Below are 14248 nucleotides of genomic sequence, written 5' to 3'. Positions count from 1 at the left end.
ATGTATAGTCTATCAAGTGGCAATTTGTATAAGAAGAAAACATCTGGACAGGTCCGTCTTTCCAGAGCTCAAATGCTACAATTGATAAAACATCATTTTAAGCTGAGGTTTCTCTTCAAGGGTCTCTTTTTCCTCCTTATCTCTGATGCTGTGTTTCTCACTGACAGTTTTTATCCCTACTCTGTATGTCTGGGCCATGCTGGCTGTGGATAGGATGGGAAGGGCAGGGGTTGGGAATGGTAGTGGCTTTCAGATCCGGAGTGGAAAGAGGGGACCCTGAGGGGTTCATCTGAGATGAAGGATTAGGATGCAGGAGCTTCGTTGCAGATGGGGTACAGCAGAGGCCACAGACAAGTCTGAGTATACGATAAAGATACTGGATAGACTGTGCCATGGGACATCTCAGAGAATCCTTCCCCTATAGAGTGACAGGTCACAAGTCTTCTGTCACCTGCTCAGGTGCTTTCATAAAAGGTCTTCCTCAGTTGGGTTTTTCTCAGGGGTATTTTTAGACAGTGACTCAATAAGGTAGGATATTTTTGAATATCCATGTTAAGAGAACATTCCCCAGCCTAAATTTCCTGCTTTGGAGTACAAATAGTTTTCTATGAAGCTCTGTGTTCTTTCTCAATGGTAGCAAGTTCACAAGCTGCAGAGGCAGGGGTGGGGTGGGAGGAGTGGATTGGGGGAATTAGGAATGGAGTATGGAACAAGCAGGGCTGTGTTCCTCCAAAACTTATTTTATTGATACTGTAGCTTAAATACATATAAGTTTCACATATCATGAGATAGATGGCTTTTGATTTTTTTCCTCAAGCATTTAAAAAAGTAGTAATAATTTCCAGCTAGCAGCCTATACAGAAATGCAGGTTCTAGTCCAGATCTGCCTCCTAAGTTGAGGCAACATTTGCTGTAAACATCAGAAGCTGAACTGCAGAGCCTTGCCTTGCCCATACTCAACTAAATATCATCTCAGACTGTCAGGAGTGGGGGCATTTCTCACTCTGGAGGACACACCTGTGCTTTTCAGATTTCCCCCATTATCTGACTTGACTTCCTCTGAAGAGTCACATGTGTCTTCCAAGCTGTCCCTTTCTACACTCTGACCTCCTGAGTTTGTCCTGGGCTTCTCACATCCAGCACCCACCATAGTGTTCGGTAATGTGTATATCCTCAGTGCTGTAGCCGGATGGAACTAGGTACATCCCCGAGGTTTACTATTGAAACCATGGAAAGATCACTAACTGTAAGTTACTAAGTGATCTGAAGAAAGCAGAAAAGATCAAAAAAGTTAAAGAGAATGTCATGAAAAGGGGAACTTTAAAGTTACCCTCGAGGCAGCCATGTGGAAGCAGAGGGATGTGAGTTGGAGCTGTTCTGGAAGCTGGTGTCTGGGGCTGCTTCAAGTTTACCAGACTCTGGTCCTTTGTAACCTGCCCCTCTCCAGTTCATGCTCTGACACAGTGGTCCCTCAGAGCAGGTGGGAGGTCCTGTACACTAAGAACAGCTTATTTTCTTTCAGGGACACAGATGTGCACACGGTGGCCTCTCTATTAAAGCTCTACCTCCGAGACCTGCCAGAGCCTGCGGTTCCTTGGAGTCAGTATGAAGGCTTCCTGCTCTGTGGGCAGCTCATGAACGCAGATGAGGCAAAGGTTGGTGTCTCTCCAGCTGGCTGTCTTACTTAGAAGAAAGCAAAAAAAAAGCAGTTAATTTTCTAAACAGGGTTCTAATAGGTGAGAGTGGGGGTCACACCCCTTGGCAGGATACTTTATCAGATTGGAACTATAGCAGCAATGCCAGGCCAATGTTGCCACTCTTGCTGGTAAAACAGCACAAAAGACTTGGAATTGACTGCCATTCTCCCATTTGGTAAGTTATACTGTGTATTGGTCACTACCTCATCGCCGTGGCAAAGCGCCAGACAGAAGCAACGTAAGGAAGTCTCAGCTGATACAGTTTATGGTGGGGTAGAAGTCGTAGCAGCAGGGGCATAGGCCCCTGGTCATGCTGCATCTGCCATCAGGAATCACAGAGATAAAGGCCCGTGCTCAGCTTGCTCTCTTCTGTTTAGCAAAATCCCAGACTATGGGCTGCTACTGCTCACCATCAGGGTGGGCCTTCCCGCTGCAGTCAAACATCCCCTGAGATACATCCCCTGTAGATGTATCCATTGGCCATTCTAAACCCGGTCAGGTTGATAACTAAGAATAGGCACCTCATGCATATTCTATGAGATTCCATGTATTTACTTAAACCAATAGGATTTCCATAGCGATGTAATCTTATCACTGTTCCATGTGTTAACCTCTAGCCACAAGTGATATGTCCACAAAATAGGGCTGATATACCAGAAGAGCTAAATTTTTTATTTTATTTACATTTAAATAGCTACATACAGCAATTAGCTACTGTATGGAGGAGCACAAATTTCCACCATGTCGTTGTCTGCATTGCCTAGTGTTGTTTGGAGGAGCAAGGCACATGAAACTAATTTGTTACTTTAATTATTATTTTTTTTTTGTAGTAGAGCAATTTCTTCTCTGTTCTTTGGTGTTTGTGATATAGTCCAAGTCAAGTCACAGGACACCACACTCACAGGGCCAGTGAGAAAATTGTTATTGGAATTTCCTGGGTTGACTGCTCGTGGAAGCCATAGTTATAAGGATTCTGGCACAAAAGACTATTCTCTATTTCAAAGCTAGGACAGGAAGAGAACAGGTAGGAAGACAGCAACAATGATTTAGCCAACAGTTGTAGCTGCTTTCCAAGGAAAAAACTAGGCTGCACAGTCCGATGCATAGTCTTGTACCTGAGTTGTGGGTATTGTGGGGTTGACAGAAGATACAAAAACCCTTGATTTACAGGGGCATTTCAGATCTCCTTTGTGAATGATAAGGCTTAAAAAACACCTAAAAAGAGTCATCCCGCATGTCATCAGAGGGTGATCACAGACTCTGCAGGCAGCTGTGGTCAGCAAGAGCAAAGAGTCCTGTCCTTCCTGTCCCTGGCACACGTGATCTTCAAATGGCCACATCTGAAATCTATAGCCATTGTAGAACTTGAGCTGCCCTTCCCAGTGCATGCCTTCCAGCATGGCCATTCTGGCCTGCTTCCCAGAAGTTCTCAGCAGAATCATTGGCTCACTACTTCTAAGGTAGTTCTGAGATATTAGGTTGTGGTTTGTTGTTTATTGGATCACGGTATCTCATTCATTGAGAACATTATCACGAGTGTCAGTTATCAGAGCTCAAGATCAGGAAGAAGGTCAGAAGTGAGTGAGCGACATTATTACAAACAGGCTTTTTAAATGCACAATACAAAAAATATGTGGTAGCTGGGAATATATCTCAGTTAGTCGAGTGATTGCCTAGCATATACAGATCCCTGGGTCTGATTCTCAGCCCGACACAGACTGGCTGTGGCGGCACACACTCCAGAGGTAGAGGCAGGAGAATCAGAAGTCGAAGATCACCGCTGCCTACATATGGAGTTCAAGACCGGTCTGGGCTTCAATTTTCTGAGAATTCACAGTTACTTACAAATATTTTAACTCACAAAACTGTGGGAATAGGAGAGACAAGCAACGTGTTCTTCCTGTACAGACTCACCACTCTGTTATGCCTCTGCACTCATTGCCAACAAACAGGCAGTGGGTTTGTTTACCAGTGCCAACAATCTCTTCCAGGCTCAGCAGGAGTTGGTGAAGCAGCTTTCTAGCCTTCCAAGAGACAACTACAACCTCCTGAGCTACATCTGCAGGTGAGCCTCCAGGTGTAGAGCCACAGTTTCTGGCCACATCAGGAAGAAGCCCCCGGTAGAAGAGAACATTTCCTATAGTCACTGATTCTGGTCCAGAACGGTAGAAGCTCAGCTCTACTTCATATGATTGACAGAGTGGTCATCAGGAATCCCTGAGAAGCTGCACACAGAATACATGTACTCCTTCCTTCAGACCTGTCCAGGGCATGCAAGAGAACCTGAAATGCCTGTTATCCCTGAAACTAACAGCCTGGAAACATTCATTCTAGGCCACCACTTATATTTTCCTGCAGCCCTTTCTGAGGACCTACTGTGTGAGGTCCTTGTGGCAACACCTTACAGGTGAACCAGCCCAGATCTGCTATGGTGGACACCTTCAACCCATACACACCTCAATTTTTTCTTTTTCAAAAATACTACGATGTTATTTCCAAGTTATAAAGATGATTCTGACTTAATTTGAACACCACAAAGAGACAAGAACTGTAAGTGAGGACCAGCACTTACATGCAACCCCTCGTCCAGGGATGCCTTCCTGCTCTTGGGTGTTCTAGCTTCTGATGGATCTTTTCTACTGCAGTGAAACTGCAGGAAAATGGTTCTATACCCATGAAAAGCATGTCCTTTATCATAAAATAAATTATCCCATAATATCTCATAATTTTCATCATTTGAACACATGATTTTTTTATTTCTCCTAATTTTATAAATAAAATTCTTATGAAATAAATTTTATAAAAAACCTAAATTTTATGGTATTTCAGTCTACCCGCTTTTAAATAGTTTTAAAAAATATCCTGAGTTCCTTTACTGATCTCTTTAGTTGTTTTCGTTTTTCTAACAAATCTAAGGACTTCAGGCTTCTGATGGGTGGAGGGAGGCATAGCAGGGCTGAGTGCCTGCCGGAAGTGAGAGATGCTGTGTTCTCCAGTCTAAGGGTGAGAATGAGGAGGCACCATGGATTTGTGCGATATGTTTAAGACCTTCTTACAGACATGTTTTTCCTCTTCGGAGACATGGGTGGGATGGGAGCCTAGAAGCTACCGATAAAGGCAAACCACTGATGCTGTCGGACACGTATCTGAATCCTTAAAGTCACCTCTTCTTCCCAAGCAACCCTTGCTGTGAGATTTTCCACCTCCAGCCTGCCCCTCCCCCGGCTACCGAATAGTCCATGGCTCCTCATCTTTCCTTGGTCTGTGAACTTCCAGAAAGTCTTGCAGGCAGAACCAGTTCACTCCATTCCAGAAACAGGGGAAAGAGCTAGATTTCAACAAGTATACAGCTGCTGGGTCCAGGGAGTGCTCTCGCTCTCTCCTGGGCACTTCCCATTGTCTAAGATGGGGTTTCTTGTTGCCCACAGATTTCTGCATGAAATTCAGCTGAACTGTGCCGTCAACAAGATGAGCGTGGACAACCTGGCCACTGTGATTGGAGTGAACCTCATCAGGTCGAAGGTTGAAGACCCTGCTGTGATCATGAGAGGTACGCAGGCTGATCCTGCTGGGGAGAATGCACGCTGGGAGCTGGGAGCGGCACGCAGGGAATGACAGCGGGAACACTGCCCCTAGTGTCTGTTTGCTGTTCTGCAGCTTACAGAGCTTGCCCGCTTCCCTCTAATGACTTTATTAACAGCCCCCATGAGGTCAGCAGTAGGAATGACATCCCCTGCCCAATGATCATGGAGCACAGCAGTCTAACCTCAAGCCAATTAACTAGTGTTTCCCAGCCTTTTTATGACTTTAACATACCCTTAGTCAAGAAGAGCAAACTGGGTTTTGTTTTACAAGCTGGTTTCACCAAAAATAGTAAAGCTAGGCTGAAAAGCTTCCTAAGGGTTGTGTCTTGGCTCAATAAGCAAAGGACCTGACAGAGAGGATTCGTGCATGCATGTGAAAAGGAAGCGTTCCTGACACCCGTTTGCTTCAGGAGTAATAAGAAGACAGATCATATTGAGGACCATAGGAGAAGAGAAAGATTACCCCCACACACACACACACACATTGCCTGTTCTTATTATACCTGTTGTCTGATGAAGTCTGATCCAAGGAAATATAGGTGGAAAGTGTCCTCAGTGGCTCATTGCTCATCTCCCCTATATATCTTTATTTTAGTACACCCTCTCACTAAAAATATTCTACAGCAAACAATTAAAACAGGGTCCCATTAGAGCAAATGAAGCCTGTGGTTTTTAGGATGTGGAAATACTGTATTGGAGGGTGGCAACCCTTGGGTGCTTCTGGGCTCCTGCTCCACGTTCCAGCATGGCATATCTCTTCTTTCTTTCAGGGACTCCTCAGATCCAAAGGGTGATGACCATGATGATCAGAGACCACGAAGTCCTCTTCCCCAAGTCTAAGGATGCACCACTCTCACCCCCTGCCCAGAAAAACGATGCCAAGAAGCCTCCAGTGCCCCGAAGCTCTGTGGGATGGGATGCCACTGAAGACCCGCCCCTTTCTAGGACAGACAGCTTCAGTAACACAGTAAGATGCCCGCTGTGCCTCAGACTCTTCCTTTAGCCTGGTCATTCTGAGGCAGCAGTTTGAGGAGCTGTGGGCATAGAGCTGACAGTAACCTGTCAGGATACATTGGGAAAGCCTGGGCTAGTGACATGTGTGAGAACTGCCCTGCATGCTGGCTCTTTGGATTTTTCTAAAATCATCTTCAAGACAAAAACTCAGGGAAGTTTGACAGAGAAAATAAATGCAGCATTGCATATATTTGGGTAGGAGCTGCTGACCATTCTGAGGGAGAGTGCAGAGGGCACGGGTGTCCTGCTAACGATGAACGTGATTTCTTCCTCAGAGCAGGGATGTGTCCGTGCAGCCTTCCTCATTCTCTGATAAGCTGCTGCCTTGGCAATGTCAGCTCCTCACTTGGACAGAAGGCTTGGAGCTCACTTGGAGCTCACGTTCACAGAGTCCCCAGACTCTGCAGTCCCCAACGTGTAGAGTATGAGAGCACCAACTCACAAAGGTCAAATATTTTCATGTATTTATAGGAACAAATGTTTTTTAAAAGAATCTGTAGACTTTTATAGCAGCTTGATTTTTTTTTTAAATGGGGCCAAGTCATAAAATTCAAATTTCTAGTTGACCAAGATGGGGGTTGGGGATGGGCAATAAATTGTGATGGTTGTAGCTTTGTTTTAGATGGGTTTTGTACGGCCACAGGCATCTTACTAGTGCTCTAAACTGAGTTACGATTTAAAGTATTGTTAACCAGTCACCCACAGGCCTTTGCCAGCCAAGGCTCTGCTCCTTTGACAGTGGTCTCTAGTGACAGGACAATAATCTGTGCTGAGAAAGTAATTGGATGAGCCCCACACCCTAACCCTGGGGCACAGTGTATCACATGCATTTAGCCCCGCCCCTTAACCCTGGGACACAGTGTATCACATGCATTTACTTTGGTTGAGGATCTGAGGCAAGAGAGGTTGACCAAGGCATCAGCACTAGCATCCTCTAGAGCAGGACTTCATGTCCCTGTTCCTCTTCCCACTGCAAGACCGCAGGCTCTAACTGAAGCACGGGATGCACTAGAAGTTCTCTCAGTCCCTGACTTTCCTAACTTATGTAGGAAATGATTTTTTTCCTTTTCTTTTCATTTTTTTTCTCTTTTTCTTCACAATTTGGTTTTATTAACAGCCACATGGTTAAAAAAAACAAAAACCCCAAACCAAAAATTCATAGAAAGGAATCAGCTGAGAAGTGTAAGACTACTTAGGGGACGAAAGGTTCATGGCAGCATGTGGTTGGCAGTTACAGTCCACAGTGGCAGGGAAACCATGGCAACAAGGGCTTGAGGCGCTGGGCTCAGCGGATCCACAGTCAGGTAGCAGAGAGATGAGTGCTGTCGCCCAGTTCCCGTTCTCTTTTCTCTTCAGTCCAGGATTGGCTCCGCCCACAGGTCACGTGGGCCTTCCCAAGTCCTTTACTCTATACATTCCTGGCTGCCTGCCCAGGCTCCAGGATCGTTTCTATAGTGATTCTAGATTCTGGCAAATTGAATCTTTCCTTGAAGTTCTTGGCCCATTTTTTCCTGGTCATTGATCTTTTCCTTTCCAATCAATATAAGCTTGGTACAACACGGAGTCACCACAGGAGACCTTTACTGCCTGTGAAATATACACTGTAAAGCGTTTGCCAGCTCACTGTTGCTGTTTGGCTTTTCACTTAGCATATGGCGGCATGTTTGTGTGACTTTGTTCTTCTTAATTTTGGAGGTCATGGAAACACATTCAGTGGAGTTTACTGAGCTTCTCTTATGGGTCTTGGGCTCTGAGTCACAACTGACAAAACCTCCTAAATTCATGAAAGGATCCTAGCTGGCGATTTTCATACCAATCAAGCATATGATTTTACACCATACTTCCTCTCTAGATCTTGAATGGCTAGAGCCCCTGAACTATAAGATCCTCTTGGCAAGTTATCACAGAGAAAATTAATTGAGGTGATGTACTGAGGGTGTCACAGGAAATACTTCCGGTCTCTAATTCTTACTTTAGGAGAATGGCACACCAAGGGGGGTAGGGGGTAAAACGTATATAACAACCATGGATATCTTTTCCAGGCAAGTAGTCCTGATGCCACCAGCCCCACTGGACCACAGCCAGGTGACCAGAATCAGGAAGACAGTGGAAAAGCCCCCAGGGAAAACCCAGGAGACTGGAAGATACAATCCCGTAAAAGGACTCAAACGCTCCCCAACCGGAAGTGTTTCCTGACGTCTGCATTCCAAGGCTCCACTAGCAGCAAACTGGAAATCTTTAAAAATGAGTTCTGGTCTTCATCTTCAGAGACTAAGGCAGGAGAAGGACACAGGAGAACTATGTCTCAAGACTTGTGCCACCTTTCCAATGACCAGAGGACTTCTACTTATGATAATGTCCCCACCCCACCAGAGTCCCAAGGGATCCCACCAGGTGCACTCTCTCCCCCTGCCAGTGACTCCAAGAGAGATGCTCCCATCAGCACAGACTCTGAAATGGAGTCTGGAAGTAAGAACTCTGGCGAGGATGACCTTGATTCTTTGCAGAGGATGGTCCAGCACCTACAAAAGGAAATAGAAACCCAGAAGCAGATGTATGAGGAGCAGATTAAAAAGTAAGTCACGTGCAGAGGGCCAAGTGCACTTGACTTCTGTGTTTAGAAGGAAGGATACTGTCCCCCACCTTCCAAAATGTCACAGTATTAAAATATTTCAGGGGACAGAGCAATCCGTAGCAGCCAACCCTAATAAAGGACCAAGGGAGAGAGATGAGACAGGTAAGTTAGTGAAAGATCCTACGCTTCTGATGAGACCCATGGAAACGTAAATATGAAGCCCACACAGCCTTGAGGGTGAATATGCGTAACTGAGTCGGGGAATTTCCTTGTGCTCCATATTTGTGTATGTTATCAGGGCTGACCATCTGGCATTGAATAACAATTGGTATGCTCTTCTCTGAGATCACTGTTTCTCCCACCCAAGGCCTTCCTCAGCGGCCTGTTGTTGTGTAGGGTTGAGGTCTTGTGGGCCTTCCCCCATTCACACTGGCAGGTTTACATTTGGGCAGCCATGTTGGTGAGGCTTTAAGGCTTTAGCTTCTGAGTGACAGGAAACAAGGCCCCCCAGCAAACTCCCTGATTGTCTGGCTCTTAACAATCTTTCTGCTCCTTCCTCCACAATGGTCCCCGAGCCTTAGGTGTGGGAGTGTTTTGTAGGATGTATCCACTGGGGTTAGGGCCCACAATTCTGCATTTTGATTGGTTGTGGTTTTCTGTAATGGTCTTTGTTTCAAAGAGGGAAGCTTCCTTGCTGAGGGGTGAAGACTACGCTTACCTGTGGTTGTAAGCACAAGTTAGATTGCTGTTAAGGATTATGATGGTGTATTAGGATTATGATGGTCATAGGTTTTCCTCCAAGATCCATGACTTCACTAGCCCTGAGTAGTTAGCTAGGCTTCTGTACCAGCAGGCATGGTTCCCCTCTTGTTGGGTGAGTCTTATGGTTAATTAGCTGATGGTTACTGCCTAGGTTTGTGTGCCACGACAGCATCATTAGGGTTGACATACCATGTTGGTCATTGTTGTGGTCCCCTCCCCATTTTTCTTCCCTGACAAATTCTTTCTCCGAGAGGTAACTTTGTCCAACTTGATACACAGAAAACTTGTCATAATGAGAAGGATGGGCTTTCATATTTATGGATACTTTTATTAAGATTTAGGTACCAAAAAGAAAGACTATTGTGAGTCTTCATTTATTGTTCCATATAGAGGGATGGCTCTCAAGAAAAACATGTTCTTTGTCTGATAACCTAAAATCTACCATTTGTGGAGTTATAAGACTTCTGTGACATCTTATCAGGTAGCAAATCAGTCCCAGAAAAGGCTCTCATTGTGCCCTAGCCTGAATGCCAGTGGGGATCAGGAAAAAGACTGACTGCCATAGAGAGGTCTGCTTTTCCCGAATACATCAGCGTCTCTGAGTCACTCATTAGCCTATCCATGGCAGAAGCAGGAGAATTAGCAGCTGGGCAATGCCTTCTAACTCAATCCACATAGGAAGCACCCCATTTTTCAGAATAATCATGGGCTCAAAAAGTATCAAAGCATTCTTGAAGGCCACACAGCTGATTAGTGTGGGGCTGGGTTTTGAACCTTGAACCCAGGTCAGTCCGGCTCTCAAGTTCATGTAGATTCTACTGTCCACTGCAATCAGTGGTCAAGATTCAGCACAGCATCTCACTTTATCCAAGCCAGGAGGGAATGAAAAGCCAGAGGAAAAGATTGAATCTATAATGTGAGGCTCTGGAGGAATGAGGAAGAGTACTGTAGGAAGAGCAGGACAGACAGGAGCAGCCATGGCTCTGAGGGCTGGCCCACATAGAGTCAGCCATGGCCCTTGAACACAGAACCGGGGGCATGGGCTCAGATGGGAACTTATGTCTGCAGATGATCATGGGGGGCAGGGGGAGTAGTATTCACAGAATGAGCTTGAAGAGGAGGGCAGCACCCAGAAGATGAGATTCTGAAGCAGATTTCCAATCACACACTTTGAATTTCATCCACAGACCAGAAATTTCCTCCTTAGGCTTGAATGATGATCGTGTTCACTCATTCTTTTTGTGTGTGTGTGTGTTCACTCATTCTTAAGGATTACTTCCACATAGCTTGGGAGGGCACCTGGGGCTATATTAGGATTTTAGCTAGTAGCAATGAATGTCATGAAAATTCAGGAAACTTATACTTCACCCAACCTGAGCAGGACTTGGAATTTTAGTGGGAACCCTGGTCCCCAAAGTATGTTTCCCTTTACTTTTCCAAATCTTGGTTCCAGGAGGGTCTTGGCTAGGAAGGGCTTTGGCCCAGGATGTCTACCCACCGGAGCAGGGTAGAGAGGCACCATGTGCAGAGATGCTGAGAATCTAGAATATGGACCAGCCACAGCTTTAGCTGAACTAGGCAAACACAAGGTGCTATAAGGTGGAGACACAGATCCGCTACAGATGGATCCTTCTTTCAAATATTTTGTCTGATTAAAGAGATGATACAATACATATAACTGACATGGAACACAGTAACCTAGGAGGTGTCACCAGGGTGTTAAGCAGGGCTCTGAGTGCTTTGGAAATTGAGGTTTTTCTGTAAAGTCGTCTTCTGGAAGGAAGAGCATGCACAAGAGGCAATGGCTGGACTGACATCTCGTGTACTCAGAAAGGCAAATGAACAAGAGTTGAACATGGGTGGAGGGCTGTGAAGGAAAGTTTTAGAATTAATACTCTGCTGTTCCTTGGTTTCCTTCCTTGCAGCCTGGAGAAGGAAAATTACGATGTCTGGGCTAAGGTGGTAAGGCTCAATGAAGAACTGGAGAGGGAGAGGAAGAAATTCGCGGCCCTGGAAATCAGCCTTCGAAATGTGGAGCGCTCCCGGGAGGACGTTGAGAAGAGGAACAGAGTCTTGGAAGAAGAAGTCAAGGAGTTTGTGAAATCAATGGAAAAGCCCAAGACAAAGACCGAGGCTTGAGGGTCTGAGTTGTGTGGCAGGGACAGTCAACTCCACTTCTCCATGCTCCTAATGATCAGGAAGCAGGGTTACCTCCTGGGATGGACAGGGTATCTGAGGGGATGCGCCACAATTCTCAGCGAATACACAGAAGATGAGAGTGAGCAGGAAAACGCCAGGACACTTGCGGCCGTGTGCAGTGCTCCAAGGATTGCGTTATTCTACTGTGGGAAGAGTGAATTGGAATCTTCTAGTGCATGACCAGGTCCAAAAGGAGATATTTAAAGTGTGTGGCATCTCAGGACCCCAGGCCAGAGCTAGGCCAAGGCCTCAGTTCTTTGTTTTCTATGTGGCTGAGTTGCCTGGTCAGATGGCTCTGGTCTGCTCTGAAACATGGGCAGAAAATGATACTTAGCTTTCCAGTGCTAACCAACTGAGGGCTGCTTGGAGAGCCTGGACTGGTAGAACCAGAATCAAACAATATTTATGAAGGCAAAATGGGTGAGAAAATTATATTCAAATAAAGAAAATAGAAAATGAAAATCAAGCAAGGATATTGGTAATTTATGAAACACATTTATTAGAATTAGTAAAGGAGGGTTTGGAGAGCTGGCTCAGTGGCTGAGAGCACTGGCTGCTCTTCCAGAGGACCCAACATCTACACAGTGGCTAATAACCACCTGTAGCTCCAGTTCCAGGAGATGCCCTCTGAGGGCACCGTATATACATATGCTGTCCATACATATATGTAAGCAAATACCCATACACATCAAATACATACATACATACATACATACATGCATACATGCATACATACATACATACATACATACATACATACATACATACCAAGAGCAAAGAAAAAAGACTTAGTAAAAGGCGCCTCTTGCTTGAAGCAGGTGAATCTTTCTCTTGGTACATGACTGTGTGACCAGGGCTTTGGTACCTGAGTTACCCTCCAGTGGATGAAACTTCTCTAGAAAGCCTAAGAACAAAGGTTTCTAACTATGAAATGACTTTAGAATTATGGATTTGTATAGTGAGTAGTCAAGATTATTAATTATTATTCTCATTGTTATTTTCTTCAACAAAATGAAAATGAGTTTATTTACTCTTTAGAGGGGGATCGGGCACTATTATCTGTTTTCTCAACTATGGCTAATGCCACCTGCTTTTTGTTGCATTCATTATAAAAAACAATCCATGCTATGGCCGGCTACTCTCTGGCTGTGGTGGTCTCCCTGTCCCCACAGCTATTCCCATGCAGTGATACCGCCCAAATTCCTGCGGTTGAATTGCTACTGAACCACTATATTCTCAGTCATCCATCCCCTGCAGCTAGCTGTCACAAATCCCCATAACCCAGTAAAATCAAAAGTCTAGAGGATTGTAATGTATCATTAAGATTTACAACAGTAAATTCTCAACTCATAAAATGCCCACACAATGAACTCAGAGTCAAATGATATTGATAAAAGCTGCCCATCTAGATTGGACAAATTGTCCTGTCTTATTCTATCCCTTCTATGATATACATAGCTATCTGTGGCTATTTCAAGCCACATGGATCTGGTTTGTTCTTTTCCTCCATCTTCTCTGCCCTTCTGTCTGTTTGTCCCTCTCTGTCCTGACTCTAAAACTCTCAGCCCATCTTCTTTTTCCACGGCCCAATCACAGGCTCCAGGCTTATATTTCACATGCCCTCACCTGTGGGTCAACAGCAATCCACAGCCTTTGACCATGGTTTGTTGTTCAAAGTATAAACAGTTCAGGCAGGAGAGTTCTGTTCTACAACCACTAATGCCCTGACGGTACTGAGGGAGGAAGGATGTGTAGAGCATCACCATAGCAGTGAATATCACCACAGCATAGAGCATCACCACAGCACATAGTATCATAGCATAGAGCATCATCTTTGGGACCTGCCTGCAGAAGACAGAGAGGAGGGCATTATTACTAAGAGGAACAGTGAGGGCTGGTAAGGTGCCTCTGTGAGTAAAAGCACTTGCTCACAAACCAAACCTGATCTGACTCGCAAGAAATCCCTGGGACCCATATACTGGAGGAAAGACCCAATTTTCCCCAACAAAGTTGTCTTTTGACCTCCACCCATGCATATGCCTGAGTAAGTACACACACACACACACACACACACACACACACACACACACGTAAAAAGAACATAAAACATTAGGCTTCCTAGGAATTACTCCTTTGTAAATTGTAGCCGCAGGCATGGTGCCACGCACAGGACATCAGATTTGATTGGATGAGGACCTGGAGTGCTTCTGCTGGCACACGTCCTCTTTCATTGGCTCACACTGCTTCTTTGGGAGCTGACAGAGTAGAACATGAAAATGAGCAGTGTCACAATTCCACAGGGGATATTTTTCATAGACCACAACAAGGGGTCCCTGGAGTCTCTTTCAAGGTCTAAAATATAGGAGTGTGGGTTTGGCAGCCTGCAGTCAGGCCGAGGGGTTGTCCAGGATGGAGCC

At 45.2% G+C, this 14248-nt stretch overlaps 1 protein-coding gene across 1 annotated transcript in view; it reads left to right on the top strand.

Annotated features, from left to right (window-relative positions):
* Arhgap25 (Rho GTPase activating protein 25) overlaps positions 1–12297 on the top strand; it is an 80627-nt gene extending 68330 nt beyond the window's left edge. Inside the window, exons 6-11 of the mRNA XM_034511791.2 lie at positions 1523–1655; positions 3689–3762; positions 5126–5247; positions 6052–6248; positions 8338–8870; positions 11558–12297. Of these exons, the coding sequence (XP_034367682.1) occupies positions 1523–1655; positions 3689–3762; positions 5126–5247; positions 6052–6248; positions 8338–8870; positions 11558–11771 (1273 nt within the window). The 3' untranslated portion in view covers positions 11772–12297. The remainder of the gene's footprint in view (positions 1–1522; positions 1656–3688; positions 3763–5125; positions 5248–6051; positions 6249–8337; positions 8871–11557) is intronic.
* The last annotated feature ends 1951 nt before the right edge of the window (positions 12298–14248 follow it).

Source organism: Arvicanthis niloticus, chromosome 9 (genome assembly GCF_011762505.2).
Source record: "Arvicanthis niloticus isolate mArvNil1 chromosome 9, mArvNil1.pat.X, whole genome shotgun sequence".
NCBI lineage: Eukaryota > Metazoa > Chordata > Mammalia > Rodentia > Muridae > Arvicanthis > Arvicanthis niloticus.
This window is presented reverse-complemented; position numbering and strand designations above follow the sequence as displayed.